The 27,645-nt window shown below is 31.7% G+C and overlaps 1 protein-coding gene across 2 annotated transcripts; it reads left to right on the forward strand.

Moving 5' to 3' along the window:
- Positions 1–768: 768 nt before the first annotated feature.
- LOC127700192 (uncharacterized) lies at positions 769–27,570 on the forward strand. 2 transcript variants are annotated; one of them, XM_052203592.1, is made up of 7 exons: positions 769–810; positions 4,974–5,031; positions 9,050–9,752; positions 16,342–16,468; positions 17,596–17,697; positions 18,128–18,433; positions 25,258–27,570. In XM_052203592.1, exons 3-7 carry the CDS (start codon positions 9,063–9,065, stop codon positions 26,943–26,945), a joined length of 2,913 nt encoding a protein of 970 aa, XP_052059552.1. In that variant the 5' UTR covers positions 769–810; positions 4,974–5,031; positions 9,050–9,062; the 3' UTR covers positions 26,946–27,570. The 2 variants fall into 2 exon arrangements, with proteins under 2 accessions (XP_052059552.1, XP_052059553.1); XM_052203593.1 differs by lacking the exons at positions 769–810; positions 4,974–5,031; positions 9,050–9,752 and having other exon boundaries at positions 16,167–16,468.
- The last annotated feature ends 75 nt before the right edge of the window (positions 27,571–27,645 follow it).

Here is a 27,645-nt window from a genome sequence, read left to right on the forward strand (position 1 = left end):
GATATATCCATTCACGTGGTAAATAGTGGCAGAATATTTAAAACTAAAACATAGCGCATAAACAGTGCATTTACGCAAGTGTTCAATTAACTTACTTCCTGTGTAATATGTTTGTGTTTTTAAACTTGTTTCCATCCCTTACTTTTAATGCAATTAAATTGAAGTTATAAATTGCACGGGCGACAATAGTAGCATTTTGGGTTCCGCGTTCTCATAACACAAATGCTGTTGGAACAAATGTCAAATGAAATTTTCAACAGTTTTGGTTGTTAATAGATCTGAAAAATACATATGGTACCTTTTTTATATTGAAAAACAGCATTTTTTAAGAGTATTCTATGATTTCGGATGTTTGAAGCCAAATGAATGAAATACACACTCCCATAACTTTTCGTAAGGATCTTTGTTCATTACAAAAAGCTTTCCGAAAATGTTCTCGCTCTATTTACAGCAATAACCGGTACATCTTTCTTAATATTTCAATTTTCTTTTTAAATTAACAGGCCAGCGTAAATAATGTCTCTATCTACTATCTTAGAGAGGCACCCGTCATCCTTTTTTACTTTTTTTATGTGTTTTAACTTATTCCTGTTACAAGAAGGTACCCATAGATAAGCCTTTAAGGGAATAAATTTATATACAAATGGATTAGCTCTCAGTATAGAGTTGCATTGTGTTTATATAAGATATGTCGTACTTCTTTAACATAACCGATGAATAAACACTAAAAATAACTTTTTATCAGGAACATGTGACATTTACACAAAACCGATAAAGAAGAGGTAGTACATATACGTGCCTGGGTGATATGTAAGGATAACTTTGCTTTGTATATATTGATATGTAAAGTTCAAATTCATTTCTCATGATTGTAATTTTCAATTGCATAAATCATTCAAATTCTTATTTTCTGTAGATTTCAGTTTGGAATCGAATAATGTGAAAAATATCAACTTACACTTTCGTTTTCGATAAACAGATAAATGCATGTAGTTTATTTGCTAGACATTTTTCTTGTTGCACTAACAATAATTTAAATATAAATTCTATATCAACAATGTTGGTAAGAAACATTACAATAATTAGTATCTCATTTCTTTGTAAAAAAATTGAAAGGTCTTTAATTCAAAGTCTGATATTTGTAATGTACTCTTTACGAGTTTTCAATTGAAATGCGACAAGCATACCCCCTAAAATGTTTCAATTTTTGCACTAAATGACCTTATCCACTTCAATTTTTGAGATAAAAAGTATGATATTTGTAATGTAGAATGGTCATTTGATATGCAACAACACCATGATCTAGTAAGTGTGTTTTTTATTTGCACTTAATAACCCCATTCAACTCAATTTTAGAGGACATGAATTTTATTTGAAATGTACACACTTCGACCTTTCATTTGATATGCGACAACTTGACCTTCTAATACAATTTATTTGATGCACTCAATGACGCCATCCAACACATTTTTTGGGGACTTACATTTGATATTTGAAATATACGCTTTATGGACTTTCATTTGGTATTCAGCAACCTTACCATCTCAGAAGTTTTAATGTTTTGCACTAAATGACCATACTCTTCTCTTTCGGATGGACAAGGGGATATTTTATTTCTTACTTTTAAACAGAGCTTATTTGGATGTTCAATTTCATATGTCACATGACCAAATTTAGCAAATTCAAAAAAATGATGCGATATCAATTTTATAACTAGAACTTATGAAACTTACAAAGTCCATGTAAAGCATGAAAATTTCAAACTGCGTATTTTTCTTGTCTTTAATCAAATGTCAAACAATTGAAATGTCTTTCCGTTAAAGTCAATTTTTGAGATAGGAAGTATGCTATTTGTAATGTAGACTTGGTGACCATTAATTTGATATGCAACAACTCCACGATCAAGAATTGATGGGATTTTTTTTTGCACTAGAAAACCTCATTCAACACATTTTTTGGGGACTTACATTTGATATTTGAAATGTACACTTAATGGACTTTCATTTGGTATGCAACAACCTTACCATCTCAGAAGTTTTAATGTTTTGCACTAAATGACCCAACTCTTCTCTTTCGGATGGAAAAGAGGATTTTTAATTTTTGTTTTGAACAGAGCTAATCTAGATGTTCAATTTCATATGTCACATGACCCCATTTAGCAAAGTCCAAAATATGATGCAGTATTAATTTTATAAATAGCACTTATGAAACGCATGAACATTTCAAACTAATTATTTTTCTTGTCTTAAATCAATTGTTTTTGGTATTTAGTCAAACATATAACAATGTTAAACTCTTCAATTTATAAACATTTTAGGTGACTAGCTGTTGCTGATTCAGAAATTTACGCCCCCCCCCCCCCCCCCCCCCCCTTCCCCCCCCCCCCCCCCTTTCAAAAAATTCCAAACTGCAAAATCTCTAAAACGCAACAAATATCTCAAATCTATTAAGTGTATGATCTGCAGATCAGGTACAACACTGACCAAGAAAATTATGGCAAATCCATAGCTCAGTAAGGGCATAATTAATAATTGAATATACGATGCAATACCGAACATGAGAACCAGAAGTCGTAGAGACATGAAACTATCACCATTCAAATCATAACCACTTGACCTTCGAAAAGGTCACAAGGTCAATGTTATAATACTTTGAAGGTCAAGTTATAATTTATTCTTGACCTTGACATTGACCTCATGTTCAAGGTCTTAAAATACTGATATTTTTGGCTGGATGATATCTGTTCCAATTTCAAAGATATACACAACAACAATTCTTTAAAGAACTATCACGAACGGATTTTTTAAAAACTTTTGAACGGATGGCCGGATAGTTTAGGTCTAATGTATAAAATGTAGAGCTCTTCGAGGGACATTATTTACACTGTGTGTATGCAGCTGTCTCTTATCGTTTTCGTGATATTCAAGCTTGAAATTTAAGCGTAAACACCTTTTTGCACTCTTTGACCTTTGTTCAAATGAAAGTTCGCATTACTTTAGGACTATTGGTGAAGGTCCAATTTCTCTACGACTTCCGGTTCTCCAAATATAATTTTTCAAAAATTGTGTATAATATTTCAAGGGGAATAACAAAATAATTGTTTATGTTTATTTACATTGCCATCTGTTCTTGTACATTTTGGCATTTTTAGATCGATTCTATCTGTTACAATTTTAAAGATATATGGAAATAACAGAAATTGTTTCAAGGGGATATAAATTTAAAATTGAGATAATGAAAACCTTCGCATCTGGTAATTCTTCATGTTGAGATCTATCTGTTATCCAAATAAGGTCATGATATCTTTCAAAACAAAGAGGGGGGAGTGTCGAAAAAAACCATTAAAAGGTAGATAACTTCTAAAGCAGATGATGAAATCTTACGCAGCGTCATCTGGTAATACTTCATGATGAGGTCTATCGACGGTCCTAATTTGGTCATAACTTATTTAGAAACAAAGGGAGGCTATTTCAAAAACAACTGGGTATAAAAGGAAAAAGCATTTGAGAAACAATAAGGTCTTTTCAAATTTAGAGGAAAGACCTTAAAAATCGTAACAGCTTAGCCAAACGTACCCAGTATGTTGTTTATATTATTGAACCACCTATATTTATTGCCCTTGTCAATGAAAATGATTTTACACATTTTAGGGTATCAGGGGCCTTTCAGAAAGAATGCAAATGATCACTGTATACACATTTCCATTCATGATATTTATTAACTAACTTTAAAGTTTTGTTACTCATTAAAATACCAGCCTTACAAGTAAAAATAGTGCATACTGAATGAACATTTAAGAGTAACAAAAGATCAATTTTGGTCTGGATGTTTATTTTATTTCATTTTTGTCGGAAAATAGACACCTCTACATTGCTGAAAATCCTATAAGTCCTCTGTACATGTTATTTTTAAATACCTTAATTGTAAGAAATTTCTTATATTCCAAGAAATATGCTTGGCAAAATTTAAATCAGAAACGCTGATTATGTGTTTGAGCAAAAATCGCGCCTCGAAATTTCTAACGGGTGTCGGTGTAAAAATTGTTATACTGCAGATTGTAACTATATTTAACGAAGGTGATTGCTGTAGAATATATTTACATTTTGGGATGTAGATTTTATGGCAATGAAACAGCATCTCAACTACACAAATAACAAACAAACAAAAAATAATACATCCTTGTACCTCCTTGGCTTCTAAATATTCGTCTAAGTGCGTTCCCGATGAAGGTAGGTCCAGATATGCGTTTCGGACGCTTGAAATTTATAAAGTATGGTTTTAATTTTTTACAGCACTGGGTCGATATTGCTGCTGGTGAACTAGCATTCCTCGAGAGTCTCGTCATCACAGTAGTCAGTACTTCGGTACTGACATGATTTATAATAAATTTTGGAATTAATTAAGAAACTAAGGTATCAACTCCCTCAGGCATAGTCGATTTAAGATGCATTTTGCTTTTATTTAAAGGTCCTTTGTGGTCAAAAAGGTCTTCAACTGTTTCGGTTCTTATACATCTTTGGCTTTCAAACATTCGGCTTTGAGCGTTTCTGGTGAGATAAATGCAGACCACGCTTCGGGTGCATCATACCTTTGTAAATAAAAAATGAAGAGTTATTTTTCTTTGTTTCAAACTGTCCTGTCGGAAAATTTTTTTAAAGTAAAAATGTGACGAATTAGGTGGGGGGAGTATATATTACATATATCACATGAGCCATTCAAACACCTGGTCTTTTTTAAAGTATGTGTCGACTGGATCGGCTAAATTCTTTCTCTCTTTTTTTGGGTTGATATTATTTCTCATGCGAAAACAAAATAACTTGAATTTGTCTTAACTTTATAAGTTTAGTCGAGACAGTTATAGCTATTTGACATTTCTTTTTAACTACAAACGTGTTAACAGTGACGGGAAACATTTTAATTTCAAAATAAGAAGGAGGGAATCCATTCAATATATACCTATTGTATATTTACAGGTACCTGTTGTATATTAACACATTAACGTGGATTTTTCTCTTAGATTATCACAAAACGGTAAGTTTATTTTGTTTTTTTTTCTGTGACCGAAAAGTACAATTATATATGCTAGTATTACCATAATTTCCTAAATAAACACGGCTTTTAAACAGCCACACTATACTGATCGATAATAAAAAAAGGTGTTTAATTCGTAGAAAAGTAGGTCAAAAGTATGCATTTTAAGTGAGACTTGACAAGTAACTATCTTTTTTTTGTTTAAGCTGGTTCGAATCCCGCACGTGGCAGATGCGCTCGACTCCTATCTTAATTGACTAGGATTGTCAGTTTTACTTCCGAAGGTTGGTGGTTCTCTTTTGGCTTCCTCCACAAAAAAAACTGACCGCCACAATATAGCACACTAGTGTTGTAAGTTACGTTAAGCACAAATCATTGAATCAATCAATTTATAGAAGCTATGTTAATAAATAAGCTGAATTAAACAATTAAAAATGCAATTTAACTTAGATTTGAACGTATAAGAATAGTGATCATTGAGCATTAGGATATATACCATGGTAGGTTTCTCAATATTGCTCGGCCCAGTTGTAAAATTAAACCAATCAGTGACCGTTACAAAACAGATCATTATTTGATATAAATCAACTGAGAAATTACGCCGTCAAAGCAGTTTTGAAACTGTTTATATAAAATATTGTGCATTTTAATCTTCATTTCATGAGATAAAAAGTTATTCTATTTGTTGTCACGCGCACTATTACATTGTCCATATTAGTGAATATATGATCATAGAAGAAATAAAGAATATGGGCAATTTAAATTATAATTTGTACTACTTCGAGCTATGTGCTTTTTTTAATCTAATATATTAAAGCTAAATGTATCTCTTATGTCGTACATTTAAGTCGACGCGCATTTTTCGCATTGTCGATTTGAGTGTGAGTTTTCCTGATGAAGATAATTCCAGAAAAGCGCCTCGAACGCACGAATAAAGTGTAGTTTTCATTAACAGATAAATTATATGATTCTATTTTAAAAAGAAATTACGTAATTTTTTCGATTGATATTTATCAATTTCTAGTAAATATGAATACTTTGATTACACTTTAGCTATTCGTTTTATGTCATATAACTCCTTACTCGGCTACATATTTTTACATCTTTGACTCTCCATCTTTTGGTTTCAACGTTCCTGATTATTAAAGAAAAACGCTGCGGACGCATGACATTTATAGATTGTCATTTTCATTTACAAAATTTACCTATTATCCTACAACTTTTGAAATCAAACAGATGTCCAGTTAAACCATTGTGGTGACGTCAGCCTATTAATTTACCGTGGATTCTTTTTCTAGAATCAACGCTTCCTAAATCTGCCGCTGAAATGGACTCACCAAATTATATTCAATTGTTTCCTTTGTGTGTCTAATTTCATTAAGTTTGAATTGGCTAATTTACTGATTTCTGTTCACTAATGGAATTAATTTAAAAACTTACCTTTAATTTTTGTAATTTGTATATGCCTTCACTTGGAATCGAACCTTTCCTTGAAATCTGTTATGAATGACTGACATCAACACATCGACGAAACCTCTCGGCTACCAATGGGTTACAACTTAGATGTCTATTTTATATATATAAATGAACATCGGACACACAGGGGTTGTACCTTTATATATACACAATGGGCAGTCGTATAGTATAAGTTGGTAGCCGCGAGTTTAGCATGCTTAAAATCAACGAGTTAAAAGATAGTGATTTGTCGGTTTAGGTTCGAATCCCTGTATTATCTCTGTTGTCCCAAGTCTGTTTTTTTTCTAAATTAGCATGTTATAGTGGATATTTTTGTAATAATAGCGTGTTTTATCGTTTATTTTTTGGATTATTATTGGCTATTTCACATGTTTGAAACAAAAATGATTACATTCTATTTGTCAATTTTTGTTGTATAAATATAGTATGATTTCATCTGTTTTACTATATAATTTTACAAATATTTGTTCGCAAATTCCTATGCTAGAAAATCGTGATGTGCCTCGAGTGCTAGAAATTTTGGTAACATACTTATTATATATACTTTATATATGCTCTTTGGTCGGGTTGTTGTCTCTTTGACACATTCCCCATTTCCATTCTCAATTTTATTAGAAATAAGTTCGAATATGTCGTATTTTGTAAAAACAGATAATATTCAGATGCCTGATAATACAAAGATCTTTAAAGGTAGAAGTGTTATATTTGTATTTTGTTAACCAATTAATTGTGATCTGAGAATTATCAATGCATCGTTGGACACGATAAGATGGTTATTTAAACTCACTTACAATACCTTCTAATTAAGAAAAGGCTTTAATTTTGAAAAGAAATTAACACAATAGTTTAAGTTATAGATACAATGGATAAGCGTAGATTCATAAAAAACAAACCATTCGCCCTCCGGGCTCATGGTTTCTTTTTCAAGAATCCACGCTTATCCATTGTATCTATATAACATAATACACTTTGTATGATATAATTGTCTCTAAAGTCAGATGTAACAGTGATTAATGAGGTTAATATGTAAACTGAGTAAACAAATAAAAAAAAAAACAATAAGGGATTGACTTGAACGGAGAGAGATTGGGTATGGCCACAGAATAAGCTTCTCCTGCTATGAATGCATTACCCGCCATGAGAATCCAGACTACAGTTAAGTCAAAATGTCAGATTAGGAATAGGACACAATCGCTAAATTTACAAATTAGAAGACCATTGTCGAATATTAAGATGGTGAAAGTACAATCAAAACATATCTCTCTTGAGTCTAAACACATACAGAGTCCTTTGACTTATATATAAAACTGTGATAAAACCGATTTCGATAACATTGTCAACGACTAAGCTATTTAATGAGACAATGAAAGCCGTTGAAATGGTAATGTGCTTCCATAAATTAATTCTAAATTTTTTTCAACTTTTCAGAATTTATCACATTTATGGCGATAATTTCGATAAGCAATGTGATTCAAATTTTTGTGCCTAAAGTTTTTTTAAAGGAAGTTTAAAATAATACTTGATCATTTTTTATAGGAGAAAGGAGAATAGTAAATAGCATTTTTAAAGGGGCATAAGCTGTCAAATTCATGGTCACCGATTTGAATCAATTTATCATATTTGATTTGTAATATACTAAAACGTATATCCAAATTATAAAAAGGCTAAAATAAACAATTTACAATGCATGGGGTCGATAATATGTATCAGCATTTCGTGTGTATTTTAGTCTAGACGCCATCTAATTAACTATTGAGGTGATCTCCGAAGACTGCCGACGGTCATATAACCCGATATAAACATAAATATCGAGATAAATATAGATATCAATAGAAAGAAAAGATCGTGCAATTAGATTTTTCTAGGTCTGTTTGATTTCATATGATAGGTTTAAAAAATGTATGTTAATCATCGTTTTTACCTGTACAAGAATGAGTTTTTTGTGGATCGAATCAGTCAATCAAATGGTTTCACTTTCAATATTTACATTATTTTCCTTTTAATAACTGAACACGCCTAATTCATGCGTAATCCATCTCTAGCTAAGGGGTTAAATTGAAGGTCACATGCATACGAATTGAATGATGTCGAACTATTCACTTGCAAGTGAATAATTTATCATCGATGTTTCTTAGCTTATTTTGACAAAATTGAACTAAGTGGCTGCTAAAAGCGAATTATCATTTCACTCTTTCACTGTCATTAATGAATTGATAAAAAAATCATATTTTAATTTTTTTTATATCTCGTAGCTAATGTCCCTTTAAACACGAGGTTAAAATTCAAAAAAACAAACATATAGTTCGTTTATTCATATATCTGTCTCCGTTGTTCTTATGCTAACATTCCCCGGCGCAGAGATCCTAACCGTTCCGTTCTATACTACATAACACATCACTCAACGGATATGAACTCTGCGCCGGAGATTGTTATGCTAACACAAAACAAAACAATTGTATGATAACGGCAAAGGTGTCCTGTGTACAGTATGTTAAGTGAGTGATTTTCTATTGCATATTATATAAGTATTTCTCTTTTGAAGAATTAAAAGCGATATGGCCGAGGCAGAAGAAAACAAAGAAGAGTTTTACCTAAGGCTTTTAACCTTTGTCATTGGACCAGCTACAGAAGTTCTCCAACTCTACTTCGAGATCAAAGTTTTAAACTCGTTGGATTTTTTTATGTTCTTAGAAAATCATAAGCATGTCTTGTTTCATGAACTATATCCATCTATTTCATGTTGTGAATGTAATAAAATTTCATTAGCAGCTCTACAGAAAAAATGTCGTCTTAATGATTCTCAGTTTAACACATTGTTTGAAACAGACGAAGGACTAGAAGTTCAAGATCATAAAAGAAAGCACGGACAAACGATAAAACAATTATGTCTTTGCAGTGTTTCAGCAAAACGAACGACTTCTGTGGACTTAATGGATATCACACTTTTGTCTTCTGTAATTAAATCGTGTTGTCAACCTGGGTCAATTTCTGGAAACCCAAAGTGGATAAAGGATATAAAAAAGACGAGGAATTTCATTGCTCATTCTCCAAGAAATAAAATTACTAAGTCCGAATTCGATCAAAAATTTGCATTAGTCGAACAATCAGTGTTGAATATAGCAAGTGTAGTTGGACCTGTATTTCTAAAAATGATCAAAGATCAAATTTCTATTTTCAAAAATAGTGATTTGTCGGCAATTATCGATAAAGATCTAAAAAAGAACAACAACGACAGTATCCATATGGTAAGTCAATAAAAGATACTCCTTTACATCACATATCTTATTATTCATAATGCTTGGAGGTTTCCAACCATTCAAAATATATAAAAGCGAACACGAGACCGGCGTTATACCTCTCACATGAAAATTAGATCAAAACTACAGCTGACGAACAGAACATTGTACGAGTTAACTATTCACCTTCATTAATAGACTACAGTATGACACCACAATACAAGAACAACATGAGGTATGATAAGAGCTATGATTTGGCCCTTAGAATATCAAAAAAAGTAAATTTATTCAGGTCTTTCATAATAAAGTTAATCTAATTAATAGATCAACCACTTGCTTTAATCTGGAAACTTACGTCCAAAAATGATGTCATAAACATGTAAATATACGTATTTGATCTTCAAAAGAAAGATATCTTACACACACTCACATCTTTGTGTAATACATTTTGTAGAAAAATAACTTTTTCTGTAAAGTTCTTGTTCAAATTTAGATATTAATCACAGAAAATAAGGATATTTCGATACGACTATAATTTATAAAAAAACATTTCTAATATTACCTGTTGATAATTTTTTGGTTCAGCTCTCTAAAACAAATTTGACCTTAAAAAGAATTAAATGCAACTTTTGGTCATATAAGTTCTAAAGTGGCTACATATGTAACATCTTTTGTTTTGAAATACTTAGGATTTAGCGTTCCTGGTCCGGTGAAATCCACAAAAAAAAGCTCCTAGGACGCATGAAAATTATAAAGTGTATTTTGACTGTTTATGCTGTCTGTGCACAAAATGTAATACATTTGAAGCTATCATGCCCATACGTAAGACAAAATAAAAAAAATATATATACTGATGTCTAAAGATAATCTAAAGGATGTTAACTGGTAGATTTATAAATATTTCTGATTTTCGAATTCAGGAGGCCAAACAGTGGCTTTATAATACTTTCTTCTTTTATCAAAACTTAATTTTCAGAATTTGTTTTCAAATATTTTACTTAATATTCCAAAACCAGAGAAGATATTTACGGATATTTCCATATCTTGATCTGTTAATGAGCTTTGTTTGTAGTTACTTTTGTACACAAATGCACGTGGGTGACTGGTAAAAAATAATAACATGTTGGCAGTCCTTATTGTTTATCAATGGAATAATTTGATGGCCTTATCACCATCGACCAGCTGTAACAAATATTTTATAAACAAAGATGTGAACGAAGTGGTTTAAGAAGAAAAAGAAGATAATGAATTCAACTTTGTATTTGATTCTGCTTTCCAATGTTTCCATTTGAGCTCATGAGTTTTGTGTAGACGAAACTCGAGACTTGGGTTACAAAATTAAAGCCTGGTATCCTTGGTGAATTTTAACAAAATGCACGGTTTTATCTACTGAATTGATATAAACCCAAATGCAAATTGTGTAATTAAGCGTCTAAGACTATTAATAATTGATGTTTATCCAGGTGGGTGGAGACTAGATCATATCAGTGGCACAAACCTTAGAGCAAGGTCAATTGTGGTGTAACTTCCTCTGTCCTACCTAGTTTTTGAAGCAGAAGGCGTTTGTGTTCTTAATATATTTACTAAGGCTGTGATAAAACAGTTTCTTACTGCTCAAAATATATTTAATTTATGGTTCATGACAAATTCTGAATTATTACCATGATACATGTGTGAATTATATTAAAGTAAATGAGGTTCAAATAGGACGATTATAATTTTCAGATTTCAGATTTCCAATTACTGTAAATTCAGAAATTAATGCGTTCATTTACTATCGCGATTTTTGAACATTGGACATAAATGCGAGATTAATTATTGCAGGAAAATCTGCATACGGATACATCCGTCAGATATCAAAATGCGAGTTCTTATTGAGATACTCACCCAGTTGCAGTATTGATAAAAAAAAACGCAAACATTTCTGAATTTACAGTATACCAATAGAACGAATGATCAAAATAATGATCTCTCATGAAATAAGGTTGAAAACTTAATTGAACATTTATGAGAGAATGAAATACAATAAGGACAATCTGAAACACAGTTTTTTAGGTCAAACTGTGTTGCGTAAGAAAGCCTGGTATATTTTGATAGACATCAAAGAATCTATTATTTTTCAAATTTGTAAATTACAATCTAACAACTAATTACATTATTATCAATTGTATTTTTAACTATATAATAATAAAATTATATATAACCATTTGAAGGATTGACCTTTCTTTTTTCTATTGATTCCTACATTATTAAATTTTAATGAATGAAAGTAATTATACGAGTTTAAAGTTGGCTGATTGAAGGCTAAACAATATGTGTATTGTGCTACCTTATAATAATACATGGCTTCTTTGACATGGTATTGTTATTATTTTATTGTTTTTGTGTTTTGTTGTCTGTTATAGAATAGGAGCAGATTATCTTAACTGTATTTGGCAAAACCCTACGAAATGTTGGGTCCTCAACGCACTTCAACTTCATACTTAATTTAGCCTTTTTTATTCGATTGGTGAGTTTTTTGTAGACGAAACGCGCGTTTGGCGTAAAATATTTTCATCCTGAAATCTACGATGAGTTATTTAGTTATTAAAGAGTAAAGTGATTTTTATCGTTATTCCTTTTTCGTCTTTTGTTTTACTGATAAAACATTTCAAGGTGTGGAGGTTTTATATCTTTAAACTATTTTTGATCAAGCCAAGCTAGGTGTATATGTGATCTCATCGGATTTAAAAAAATGAATACTAGTATATGCAACAGTTTCACTAAAGATGTTTAACTCTGATCAGCTTCTTTGTTAAAAGCAAAACCAATAGGGTAGATCTTTTCTGGGAAATGACTGTTTCTCATATTCGAATGTTTTTTTTTCTTTCAAGATATCAAATGATGCTATCTTACAACATCTAAGACAAGTGTAAAGACAAAATGAAACTACCGGCACCTGACGGACGCATCTGAAAAAATAATATTTGCTACGTTTTTTATTTAGTCTTTTATATTTTCAAGGACAAATAATATATCTTATACCAACTCCTCTCCATATTCCATTTCCTATTTCATGCGTGTGAGTGATGAGATCTTTTTTTTTCAAATTACATATGAAAAACTATTTTAGAATTACATGAAAGAATATGATTTTTTATAATCAAAGCTACTTTTATTTTTATTTATTTTTTTTTTTTTTATTAATTTTCAACAAAATTAATACTGTTAATAAAATGAGAATAAAACCATATATTTTAAGGGAAAACATGCACTTTCCTTCCCAAACTACCACCCAAACAAAAGATTATTAATAGTGGGATGACAAATCAAGAAAAAAGTGCTTATTTTATGACTTTAATCGATCAGCATTACTGCAGGCTAAAAATGATTTTTTTTGCAAAGCTATTACCTTAATCTTACTTTTTTGCCCGGTCGTAGCCATTTCCTTCGTTGCAGTTTATCATGGAATGGAAAAAAAAAGACATGTTGAGTTTTTCATTCAAAATGCTACTCGACAAACTATTTTACTTTTGATTTTTCTTATAGTTCTCAAACTCTTGATTTGGCATTTTCTAAATATATTAACTGCTAATTCATATTGTCAATCTATAATTTCTTTTATTCCGCCTTATTATTGTTCGTTTTCACTAAGTTTTAAAAATATGCACTCTTTCTTATTTTCACGGAGTGGTTACAAACTTTGTAAACTTACATTTCATCAATATCTTCCATTTTTTTTCGCGATAAAAAGTAATAAAACTTCATTTGGTAAAGCTATGATAACACCCTGGTTCAGTTTTTCTACTAGATCCACGTTTTCGATTTATTTTTAATATACATTATAATTCAGTGAATTTACGGATTTATTTCTGTTTCCGATACGAAGCAGATTTACATTTTATTGACAACTTGCTTCGGAAATGCATCATGCCATTGTTCGTATTTGTGTCAATCAAATATGTTAGTAATGATATTTTTGTATCACAGGTTTATTGAAAAAAAACTTATGAAAGTTTTTAACTGGTAAATTTTTGGCAAAAAGATATTTTATCGTGTTTTTCTTAAAATTAAAAATAGATTTTTTGAACAGTTAAGGTCAAATTGGAGCGGATAAGTGTTATTCCCAGAATATATCTTCGTATAGTTGTCCACCAATGCTAACATTTTCGCAAGCTAAATGAAGCCATGCTTCAAAAACTAGAAATCAATAATTATATATCCTAGTCTGTTCTGACCAGATCAATGCCACGCCTTTTGCTAGGACTGCTAGTATTTTCTGCAAACACAAATCGTAGAAACGCGACAAACATCTACGTTATACTGAAACTGACGATTGGCTCCAACAAATAATAGAATTATCTAAACGAAATTAAGAAACAAAATCACTCCTTTTGGACAAGAATTTAAAACCATGGCCCTAAACTTCAGGGCTTGCTCGGTTATTTTTTTGACATAGCAATCCGAAGAAAAAATGATTGAACGTTGAGTTAAATGTTTTACGAGAAGGCTTGTCATTGCCTGATTATTGACATCCTTGCAGATTTGCGTGTTTTCAAAAAATCTTTGTCGTGTTTTTTTCTTTTGGAAAAATACTGCTGGTTCCTACTTCATGAATGGAAAACAACCTACGCTTCAGCCAAACTGTAGCAAAGGTTGAAAAAAAACATTATGGAAAATCAATTGTTATACGGAATCAGAAATAATAGGGAGAATCAAATGCAGGGTTCAGTATCCCAATTTCGGAAGCCATTCGAGCTGCTAACCATTTATAATCTGAAAAAATACTGTCAGAAGTTAAGACACTAACTACTAATGAAGACCAAACATTACATGCAGCCGATTCAATAGTTCATAGTTAAATACAGTCCTTAGATATATAAAATGGAACTTACCCAACACCATCTGAAATATCTATGTCATATTCCATACAACACACTCCTTGCTTAATTAAGAAGTTTCTGTTGTGGATAGTTGATCTTAAAGCTTACAATGGGGAGGGTAATACTTCTGAATACACTCCACCATAACTTTTGCTGTCTTTCAGTAGATACTTCAAACGCTATCATAGGTTCCTTTAAGGTTAAACTTTGAACTAGAAAGATCTTTGACGTTTGATGATTCTAATACCATACTAACTATGTCATGCCTACCAATCGACAAGATAAAATAACTATATTGACCTTGTTTTCCTATGCATTACGGAGAAATTCAGTTTTTTAAGGAAAAACTAGGTACATCTGACATGTCTTTGATATGTATCCGACTTATTGCAAGACAAACTTAGACCCAGTCCCATTTTTACTGAAAACGCTGACAAAATTTTCCAAATTCGGACCACCTTTTACAAAAGGCTATCAGAATTCAAATTTGTGAATACATTTCTAGCTTATGCTCCGGTCATATACACCTAAACATACTGCTATAAAACAATGTTTGGGTATGTTTAGCAAATGCTGTATAAACGTTTGACCAGCAATTGTATGATGATGCCCAATAAGAAATATGGTCTATGGCAGACGTTTTATACTCCCACATCATAAGAATATGAGGTTGCCATGGGCCTTCATCTTTTTTATAACAAAAGTTGGTAAGCGACTTGCAACCGGAATATAAATAAACAGAAACAAAATTAACTTCGATTCTTTTTTAAGAAACCACGTAAAAATTTGAAATATATCTTTAAATGAACATGTAAAATATCAATTGAAATCCATTTCCTGTTTCGTCTTTGCCTTTTTCTTGTTGCCCTCCTTAATTTCATCAAAAAGGGGCATTTGGTGATTACAATTTTTTTTTTAATTGACTCAAAATTGACCTGCTATTACTTTACCTTTCGTTAAAGGAGTAATTCCTTGCCTATTTCACAATGCAGATACTATTTTACGACTTTTTATAACCCCTTGTGAAATTTGTTAACGCTTTATGAAAACCTCAACTACCGAACTTTGACCTAAAAATTTACAAATGTGCACTTTTTTTCGATTCTACGACCAGGCAAAATTTAAAGTTTGAACATTTCTCTAAACGAAAAACATAACTTAGCCTGCAGGTAGGGTTGATCGATTAGGGTTGAAAATTTTTTGGCTTGGTCACTCCACTATAAATGATGGCTAAGCATTGCCAAATATATCAAAACGTAGCCTTGGATCCTGGCTCACTATCCGACAGCGTGGACATGGTGTTACTTATTTTAACAGTCTATTATATTTTCCACATCAACGGATTAAATTATATCTAGAAATTAATGAATCTAAAAATAGATACTTCGTGGACATTCAAAAAGTACCATAGAGGCAATCGTGTGGTTTCTAAAATCACGCCAATTATAAAATCTGTAAGCAATTTGATATACTAAATACTCGACTCTTTCATTGCTTTCATGCTTTAGTGACATACCCAGGTACATTAATATGCTAGACATTGGTTGAGTTTGACATATATATTTATATAACCAACAAATTTTAAAAATGCCAGCTAAGTTGACGAACCCCACACAAACAGGAAATATAATAAAAGTGTTAAGATTTGCATATATAATGATAAAAGATAGAACTATGTTAACGATATGATATGATATGAAATCGTATTGAAAATTTTTCTTTTGACCAATTTACAGATTCTTGAAATGTTCGTAGAAGAGCAAAAAAGCACTCTTGCTTCATTTGCAAATCAAACAAGGAATTTGGTAGATAATACCAAAGAAATAAAAAACGAGGTATTAAGCCATCTTCAAGAACAAAAAGGTAATAATAAGGTGTTTTTTGAAAATGTAATTGATGAGACATTTATGACAACTCCTCCATCAAATACTTTTGAAATGATAAATGTATTACAGAATAATAATTATTGTGCGAAATATAAGTCTTCTATTCTGTCAACTTTTGCCTATTAAGAATTTGTATTATAGATAAATATGTATTAAGTATTGTAACACATCTGGTCAATGTGCTCTGTATAATCCACAAAAAATAATATTTTTACGATACTTCACTAATGTCGTTCTTCAAATGCCATAATCGTCAGTTATTTCCAGAAAAAAACTCGTTTTATTTCTATGGTGTCATTTCCATTAAATGCTAAGTTATACATTTATTATTTAAAAAATGTTGTGTACATATGATCCACAATGTAAAAAGCTCTTGTTTTAGTTTTTTCAAAAGACCACAAACATTCTATTAATCTTATATTGATCCACCTTCTTGAAATGAACAGTTTGCAAAATAGAAATACCGAAAGCACAAATCACCAAAACAATTTTTAAAATGGCACATTGCGAAAACAACATACGAGTTGGAAGATAGAAAGTCGTTATATCTATACAAAACGTTACCAAGAAAGAAAGAAACATCAAAATAAGAAAGACAGTACAACTGACCACAAAGCTCCATCTCCACCGAACAAAAAAATGTAAATATATAAAAATATAAAGAAACAAAGACAAACAACCATGTACAACGTATTCCTTCTAATCGTTAGTTTCTCATAATTTCTTATAAATAAAAAAAGGGGGGAAATATCAAAGGGAGAATCAAAATTACTAAGTGGACAAGATCATCGAAATCATTGCAATAAAAAAAACAAAAGACGACGAAATGACAAACAACACTCATACAAAACACTACATTTAAACTTAAGATTAAGCAACACGAACCCAACCAAAAATAGAATAGAATAATAATTAATAGAATAAGGAAACTAAAGAGGAATAAGGATAAATTTATGATAATTATCCCTGTCGTACACATGAAGCTTATATCGTGTTTACTCATTATGTAAGTAGTAAATACCTCATGTATATAAGTTTATTTTTGTTTTGGGGTCCTGTACAAGCCGATCTATATTGATAAACATTAACTTATCTTTTTCAAAGATCTCACTATTGGCATACGCAATATTGTATTTGAGGTTAAAACATTGTGGAAAGATGAACTGTCTAAAGCAAGAGATCCCAACAAAAAAGGACTTTCGCATGGTATGTTCTTTGTGTTTAAATTTAACTATTTGATATGAAAACTTTGTATGTTTTCAGTTATGATGTTAATATACGTATGTAGCATCTTCCTCGTATATAACGTATGAAACACACATTTTCAAGCAAACCAAAAAGACCTAAAAGGACAGATGTGTTTCTTTAACTTTATTGTATTCCGTTGACAAATGAGAGGGAACAAAATACGTCACATAAAGTAAGTTCAATGTGCTGGTTTGGATTATTATATTGGTTGAACGTTGATTAAATATATCCATGTTCAAATTCATGAAAGTTACCAGGCGAAACAGTTTTTAAAAAAAGTAAACAATCATTTGGAACTAAATTTGTGTTTCGAATTATCAGTTTGATGGATGTGTTCCTCAATGATTTAATCATTTTCTATTTTATATGGGCTGTGATTCTGTTTCAGATGATGACGTTTGCTATGTAGAATGGACACTGGCAACACCCGGTAACTGGGATGTAGATGAAATCAAGGAAACACTGGAAAATTTTTCATCTTTAATGGGAAAATATTTCCGTATTGTGTTTGTTTACAAGGGATCACTAGTAATTCAGACTACAACTGGGTTACGTTTCCTGCAAAGCGACGACGAATTTCTACTGGCTGTTAGATCATTTTTAAAAGATTTCATTGACATTTGTAATCTTGATACGGATACCAAAACCATTGTTCAAGTAAAAATTACGATATCCAAGGTGAAATTTGAATCAAGTAAGTAATGTATCATATCAGCTAACAACCCCTGCGATCGGATTCAAGAAATGCATCGTGCACACTGAATTTGATATGGAAGATTACTGAAATATGAAATACGTCAACAGTGTTGTACCGATTGATATAGCGAGAAATTATTCCCATTTAAGATTCCCAAATAACATTAACACTACTATTTTTACTGCCATAGATGTGCATTTCGACAATCAATGACTCTTCAGTGATGCTCGAAGCCAGCAAATCAAGAATCAAGGAGCTAATTCAAACTTGAAAGATTGGTAAAACCAGGAAGAACCAAAAGCATAGCTAAACCTGGATAAAAAATCAGAGCTATGCTTGAGGGAGATACATTTCTTTATTTATAATAATTTCCAAAATGTATTACAGCAAATTTCACAATACTGTGGATTCATTTATTTTCGTGGGTACCAATTTTTGTGGATTGAGGCAACCTTGAATTTTAGTGGATATTTGGTTTCGTAGTTATGTCAAAGTCTGCATACAAACCAATATCAAATTTGTAATTCGTTGAACATTTAAGTTCGTGGTTTACCTGTACCGACGACATCCACGAAAATTGGTATCCCACGAATGATAATGAATCCACAATAAAGCGATAACCGAATGTCATGCCTGTATGAAAGTATTAGCTACTGGGATTGTGATATCATCCCTCGGGGACTACAGTTCACCTGCAGAGGTATCGACCCAGTACACGTGGTAGTCATAACATTAACAGTACCAATTTTACTACACCAGATGGGTCAAGAGAGTGATTTATTTTAGGTAGACGGCAATGGAAGCCTTCTATTTAATTCCCCTGTCCGTATGGTATGATGACTATTTTCGAAACTGAGATATTTTCACATATGTTGTTATGTTGTTAAAATTTTTAGGGGGAACTAGGTGAGATTTACTTTCCCGTAGTTTTCTATACCCCGAAATGCCTTTTACGATCGGCCTTCCCCAGGTACACAAATCCCTATATTCACAAAACAAATAATCTAGAAATACTGTTCTTTGTATCATTTAATAGCCGTGTAGTTTTTGCACCTTTATTCCTTGGTCCTCTGCTCTTCCAATCAGCAAAAATTGTTTAGCTCAATCACTTATCTAAAATTGCAACATGTCCAATATAATTGGACCAATTTAAGGCGCATTAGGAATATTGACCCAAACGAGCATTTCCACAATTTATATCTCTTAAGTAATGTTCGAAACCTAAATATTCAAAACATGATGCAATGGCTGAAAGTCTGATCAACCCAAAAAGAAGCAACAAGTAAAGCCAACCCTGGATAAATATTCATGTGAGAGATACTTACATTCCTTAATGTTCAATTAAGCAATATCCGTATGTCATACGTGCTCATGACTAGGAGATTATAAGTCGTAAAGACATAGTGTATCACCACAGTATCACCATTAGCGTTAATATCATTAAACATCTAAAAAGACCAAAGGTAAAAATCAGATGTCAATTCCTCTTCAAAGAAGTATCTGTTTTGCATATACTTTGGGATTTTAGACGACAAAGGAATAAATTGATATACTTTTCAGATAAATAAATTTAGTTCAGAACATTATTTTTTTTTAAAGGTTTGAAGAAATTTTTAGAAATCCAATATTTGCGTGTACTCCACAAGGTGTTCACGTCTATTATATTTGCGAGTCTATACTTTCAAAAATTGGGAAATTACCGAGGAATTATGATATTTGGAATGTCATATTTTCTAACTCGTTTTCTTAGAATGTGTATTAGCTTAGGCAAAACCTTTTTTTGTTTGTTTCATTCTCTATTTTAAATTTATTGAAATACTAAGGATTTTATACCCAAGGAATAGATTACAATAGCTGTATTTGGCCAAACCTTTCGGAAAATGGGGTTCTAAATGCTCTTTAACTTCGTACGTTATTTGGCTTTTTTTTTTTTTATTCAAGCGTCACTGATGAGTCTTTTGTAAACGAAACGCATGTCTGGCATATCCAATATTAATCCTAGATTCTATGATGAGTTTATTTAAGTTGCTAACGAATTTAGATTATCTAATGCCATTGTTAGGAAAGAAAATAGATAATTAAAAATAAAGTATAATTTGCGCTCAATTGTTGCAAATGTTGTCTTTCTACCTTTAAAGTAAATAAGGAATGGACCTAACGTAATGGTACCCAAATACAGCTATTTTAACAGTTTGTTCACATTAATTATCTAAGAACAGACACAAATTTCCGTTCTATATTTATTTTGTAGATGTATCCTTATTTACTAAATAGTCCCTCAAATTTAATTTGGAACCCATACTGAATCATAGAACAAGGGGTTTAAACTGACCTCTAAACGATCCAAGATTTTCCAAGATGGAGTACCTTAATTACACCCACGCTTAAGGATTTTGTCCCCTTTTGTTGTGTCAATGCAAAACATATGGAAATTTCATAGAAAATCTACAGCCTTCCCTGTGTACTCTTATATTTCACAATCTTGTACTTAATAGATAAGGGATCTCTTCATGCATAGCTAGCAATGATTCCACAAAATAAGTTTTTAAATGGAGATATTTGTTTAAACAAGTACAAATATGGACTAATTCAAGTACACCTTCTATGGTGTGCTTGTCTTTCGTGACTCAGCACAAGGTTTTTGTGATTGTAAAGGTTGCTGAGAACTTTTTGTTAACAACACATGCTTGCACAACATGGACAGACAAGTGAGTGATCAATGTTTGAAATGTTATACCGAAAATCTCTGTAATAAAGTCTGTGGATTTTCTGTAAAAAAAACTACGATTTAGTTGCCACAAAATCCAAATTTCCTTAAAATGCAGAGAAACATTTAATATAATTGATATGAACGACGGATCGCTTTGATGTGGTACAAACTGACTCTTTTGTTCAGTATTTTTGTTTCATATTGTCGCATTGTGAAATTTTCAGAATACACAGGACTACAGAAGGGATCAGAAACATTAACTTCACATCAGTACAAATCGAAAGTTTTGTATTGTAATTCTCCACATTCTTTTAATAATTTTACAGCAGTCCATGCTTGTTAGGCATTTTGTATGATATTGACGTCATTGACATATAATTTTGATTTCTCATTTTTAAAAGGCGACTTTTTGTTGACATCGCTAACTACATTTCCGTTATTTTGTTTTTAACTACAGACTTTAATATTCATGTATAATGTGACCGTTTTGTGTATGTTAGAGATCTTTTGCTAAGTTAATAGAAGAGCCTAGTATACGAATTTTTTAGTCTCTAAGAAAACGTATAAGATATCCGTCATTATAGTCATTATTGAACTTATTTATGCAAAATGAGTGCATTTGGGTACTGAGTGCAATTCGGGTACTATTAAAGCGTATCGACAGCAGATAGTAGGTATTCCTATGGGCACTAATTGCGCCCATTTAATAGCAGATTTATTCCTGTATTGCTATGAATCACAGTTTATGACCAAACTCAGTAAAGACACTTCATTGTTACATTTGGCTGACACATTCAAAAATACCTACCGTTATCTTGATGATATTTTTTCGTTAAATAATCCAGAGTTCTCTAAATATACTCAAAGGAACTTACTCTAAATAAATCTAACATAAACAGCAGTAGTTGTCCTTTTCTAGATTCAGACGTTTCAATTTCTAAAGGGAAACTCCATACTAAAATTTACAACAAAAGAGACGGTTTTTATATGTATTTATATATCCCAACTCGTTTGTTATGCCCGTGTGTGTAGTGATGTCATAGATTTTAACGAACGTAATTAATGCATCACTGGTAAATTATAAAGGCAGGGATTACGTTACTATAAATCACTTAAAACATTTACTAAATTCTTTCAAAGATACAAAGATTTGATTAGTAAATTTGGCTGTACATGTAGAAAACTGATCAAAAACGGTATTTCCCATCCTAAATTTTACGGTAATATTGTACTAAAAGCGCCGAAATCTATATGTGATCCGTGTTAACTCACCGAACCTTTAAGCAAACTTATTAGTAAAGGTGATCTCATTAATGTTGTAATAAGATCTTTGAATATTGTTTACATTGGCACTAACATCGATTTTGTCACCAACAAATTAAAACATAACTAAATTTGTATTATTTTCGAATGGTTTTTGTGATGTACATGTATAAATACAAATCCACGTTAATTTTCAATTTAGAGATTGCTTTATCTATATATATATCATGATACATATTTATCATAAGCTTAAATCCTAACGATCCTACCGCCTGTCGATACTTTTATTTTGGCATGGCACTAGTCATGTCTTATTTGACTGTCCATGGCGTTAAAACACTGAATCCCTGGGATAGGTTTTAATTGATTTTAGTCTCTGATGCATGATTTTTTATTATTAATTGTTTTTGGCTTTTAACTAGCTTGCAGTAATTACGAGCACTCTCAAATCTTACTTTAGTGTTAATTTGACCTATTGACTCAACTTGTAATGCATTTCTGTAATTCAATGTTTTCTTATTTTGTGTTTTATCTCGTCTCACTATTTTTAATATGTACCATCTTTGATAAGTATTAAGTATGACGATAAATTTTCACTTCTGTACTCGTACTCTGAACTACAAATTTATTAGTTTTGTAAAAAATGCGTACTTTCGTAATCCTAACAACAAAATTGTTATATTTAAATTTACCTGTGTACGTGGTTTTATTTAACGCTATTTAATATTGTGTCATAGATCAAACTTATTCGTTTAGTGTATGTTTACTTGTTTTTTTTTTAATTTCTTTTTGATCGAGCTAAGCCATTTCAATGATATTTTATAGTGCATCTTTTTATGTTGTAATGTTACACTACAGTTTAGGGTGAAGGTTGGCGCCTGTTAAAACGTTTTTATGCACCTGTCCTAAGTCAGGAGCCTGTTGTTCAATGGTTGTCGTTTATTTGTGTTTTTCATAGGTCTTTCTTGTTTCTTGTTTTTTATATAGATTAGACCGTTGGTTTTCCTGTTTGAATTGTTTTACACTTGTCATGTTGTGGCCCTGTATAGCTTGCTGTTCGGTGTGAGCCAAGGCTCCGTGTTGAAGGCCGTTTTTTACCTATAATTGTTAACCTTTTATACATTGTGACTTGGATGGAGAGTTTTCTCATTGGCACTCATATCACATCTTCTTATTTATACTATTATTTTATAGATAGAACCTTATCGTAGTCAGACTGCTCTTTCCATATATTATACAGTATATTGTCTTGATATTCAAAGTAACTGAAAATTGACATAATTTAAAACTCTCAGCGTGAAAGCCATTGGAGTCAATGTCATAAAGACTAGTTCTGCCAATAAATAACTTTGTTGTGTTATTCATGTTTGTTCAGCCTACAAGAGCATGAAATTCCTACCCTTCTAATTGCATCAGGTGTAGACAAAAGTGTAACAGTTGGAAATTAATTAGAATCCGAAATTTGGGAGATTGAATGAGGGGTGTGATGTTATTTTAGGAAGAGGATTATTCACTCAAACGAATTCGTATTACAAGAGATACCTTGAAACTTGAACTAAACTAACTGGTCTTTTAGCTTACAAAATGTGTTACTTTTAGGAACTATTATAAAGGATGCTGAAAGTACGAAAGCCATTTCATACACTTTTTAGAGCAGATACTTTCTAAATCTTTCAAATAACAGGGATTGTTCTCGATTTGAATTTCTTAACAGCAAAGATATAAAAAAGTATCTTCCTTCTCGTAGAAAATGTTACTAAAAAATTATACGTCAAATGAAACAGCAACCAAACGCCAAAAATACTGAAAATATAAAAATAAAAAGATGTGGTATGATTGCTAATGGGACAACTCTCCACCAGAGACTTAAGGACATAGAGGTTAACAGCTATAGGTCACCCTACAGTCTTCAACAATGAGCAAACACTTACCTTTTAATTATAACGTTATTGTGTATCAATTTATAATATCTAAATATCACATTAAATGAGATGATATTTTGCATTTTTATCTTAATCGCAAAAGTCATTCCAATATAACTTTACCTAAAAACTAGATTCGTGACTTGAGAGCAGACATATGAACATGTGATAGATTAAGGTATATTTTGTGACCCTCATTCCCCCTTTTAATATCTAATAATGATATAACAACCATAAAAGAACGTACAAGAAAAATAGACTCAGAAAAAGGTCATCATTTTTTTACGGTCATATCTGACTATAATTGACTGAACAGCCAACCACTATTTGTTCTGATCATGTAAAATATCTTTTCATCAAGTTATCATTCAAATCAAATTAGCAAGACTAGGTTATGATAATGGTGGTATTTACTAGTCAATAAACTAACAAACTAGTATTGCTCAATTTCGACATACTAGTATTCTGCCTGTGACAACTTCTAACGTAATCGACATTGAAACAACAAACCTGAAAAAGCTTAAACTTAGACGGCACATTAAGAAAAGCGATTTCTTGTAAGTGTATACGTTGTATTGTAAGCTAAACATACACTTGAACGTTCATACAAGAACGTAATAACTGCATTGTTCTTGTCGGTCCATTCACTTTTGAAACGAGTATTTCTGTCACAAGTCTCAAGTACTACTGGACAGATTACTTAATATTTGGTCAGCAGCTAAGCAGGCAATATTTGTAGGGTACTAATAGTTTTCGGATTCGTCAGACAACTTCTTTCTGTTTTATTTTACTTTGAATTAAGATTACAAATTGACGATATAAGAGGTTGTGTTAACATTAAAGCTTCTAATATTTAATTTTATTGTCATAGTTCATAAAACCGAACTTAATCATGTAAGTTTAAATCAATTTACTACAATATACAGTTTCAGAATACTTAGTCTCAAAGAAAATGGACACCTCATGGTCAACATGCGAACTATGTTCTGGTAAAAATGTTATATTGGAGGCAATTCAGTTTTGCTCTGAATGTCAATGTAAGCTTTGTCGGCAATGTTTATCAAACCACAACTTGAATGCAGCATTCCTCGAGCACCATTTGACTGATATTGGGACATTATCTCTAGAGAACTTTTGTACTAACCACGAGGGCAGCATTCTCGACTTCTTCTGTGTTGTACATGATTGTTTATGTTGTCTATCTTGTAAGACCGAAGAACATAATTCGTGTCAAAATGTGCTTCCTTTAGAAGATGCAGCAAAAGATGTAAAACATTCAGTTATGTTTCAAGACGTATATAATGCTGCATCTAACATTAGAACGACATTGAATAGAGCAATCACAAGTCAAAATGTTAATATAGACAATCTTAATGCTGATGAAGCTACGATTTTAAGTCAGCTTGCGAGTAACAAAGCTAAAATAATTAAACGATTAGACGACCTTGAAGGAATAAGTATACTCGAAACTAATTCGCTAAAGAATGAGCAAAGAGCTAGAACTGAATCACATAAAAACAGTTTATTGCAAATTAAAAGACCAATGAAAAAAATATCAAGGAAATTAGATCAAGTATCCAAGTATGGTTCACAAAAACAACTGTTTGTTTTGATTAATAAGTATAAACTAGAAATCATTGACTTGGAGATCAAACTTCAGAAGATCTTACCAACTCTTATGACAAGGAGAATGATATTCAAACCGCGGGAGGGTATTCAAAATACAATAACATTTTTAGGACCAACAAGAGTTAAAACATTGCCATACAAAGCAGCTTATAAGCCCCCAAAAATTCACCAAGTTCAGGTTCCATCATTAATTCCTCAAATGCCATCGAAATTTAGATTTGAACGTAAAATAAAAATCAACCGATCTGATGATATATTGATTACTAAAATGGGTATTACAGATGATAACCGTCTACTACTTTGTAATAACTCTGAAACCCACCTACTAGTATACAGTGTCAGTGGAGATTACTTACAGGATTGTGAGTTGTCAGGTAGATCTCGGGATATAGCTGTTATACCTGGTACAGAAAAAGCTGTCGTTACTTTACCTTTTGATCTTTCTATACAATATGTCGACATTAAAACAATGAAAGCTGGTTCTCTGTTTTCCGTACCTTTTGGTTGCCGTGGTGTCGCTATTGTAAATGATAGGATTTGTGTTGGTGGATATAGTGAGCGTGGAAATATACGCATACTTGAAATGAATGGGAAACGTATAACCAAAATGAAGATACCGAAAGCTGGTTATATAACAAATCTACATCCAGGTCCTGATGAAAGTCTTTACTATACTGATACAGAGTATAACGCTGTATGTAATATCAGCTTGGAAGGAATACAACGATTTAGATATACTTCAGCAGATCTCAAAGGACCAAATGCAGTTACTACCGATAAAAAAGGTAATTTGTACGTGGCGTGTGAAGGTTCAAATCATATACAGCGAATTACACCAAACGGAGAATTCATTGATATCATCCTGGACACAGAAAATGATATATGCAGTCCTACTGAAATTATTTTTAGTAATGATTATGGAAAGCTATTTGTATTGAATCACGTCAAAAATACCACATATGTCCTCGTTTTCTCATGTTCATAAGGAAGATAATATTACGAAGACAAAAGATATTCCGTATATGATATGTATTAAGAAAATTCCAAAAAAATTATTTTACAACTTTCTTGCTTGATATAATGTTTTATCCTTACGATACAAGTTCCAAATAGAAGTCATGCAAACAATCAGTAAATAATGCAATACACGTTCTGGAATAACCGCCAATGCAAACATTTGGAGGGAAAAAACACATAAATTCTTAGACACAACATGCTAAATTAGACAGGTCGTCATAAAAGTACGTCAAATTCATCTAAGATTGGTCATTCGAGTGAGATTAACGGGCCTAGTTTTATTTACTTTTAATCGTTTTTAGTTTTTTGAACTGTCAATCATATGTAATGACAAATGTAAGAATTACGCCAAAGTGGACAAAATCAACAAATACTTTTAGTCACCACTTCGGTGTTATCATGTATATCTATTATATAGTCATTTTAATAAATTTACTGTTTGCAAAAGTATGAATTATTCTAAATACTAAGGATTTTCTCAATGGTCTTCAACTTTGTACTTGTTTTGGCTTTCGAACATTTTTGATCTGAGCGTCACTGGTTAGTCTTGTGTGGACGAAACGCGCGTCTTGCGTATTAAATTTTAAACCTGATACCTTTTGTTAGCTATTATTCGTATGTTTCTCTGTCCTATATGTTCTCCCATTTATTTGTATTGTAGTCCTGTC

This window comes from Mytilus californianus, unplaced genomic scaffold (assembly GCF_021869535.1).
Source record: "Mytilus californianus isolate M0D057914Y unplaced genomic scaffold, xbMytCali1.0.p SCAF_5, whole genome shotgun sequence".
Lineage (NCBI taxonomy): Eukaryota > Metazoa > Mollusca > Bivalvia > Mytilida > Mytilidae > Mytilus > Mytilus californianus.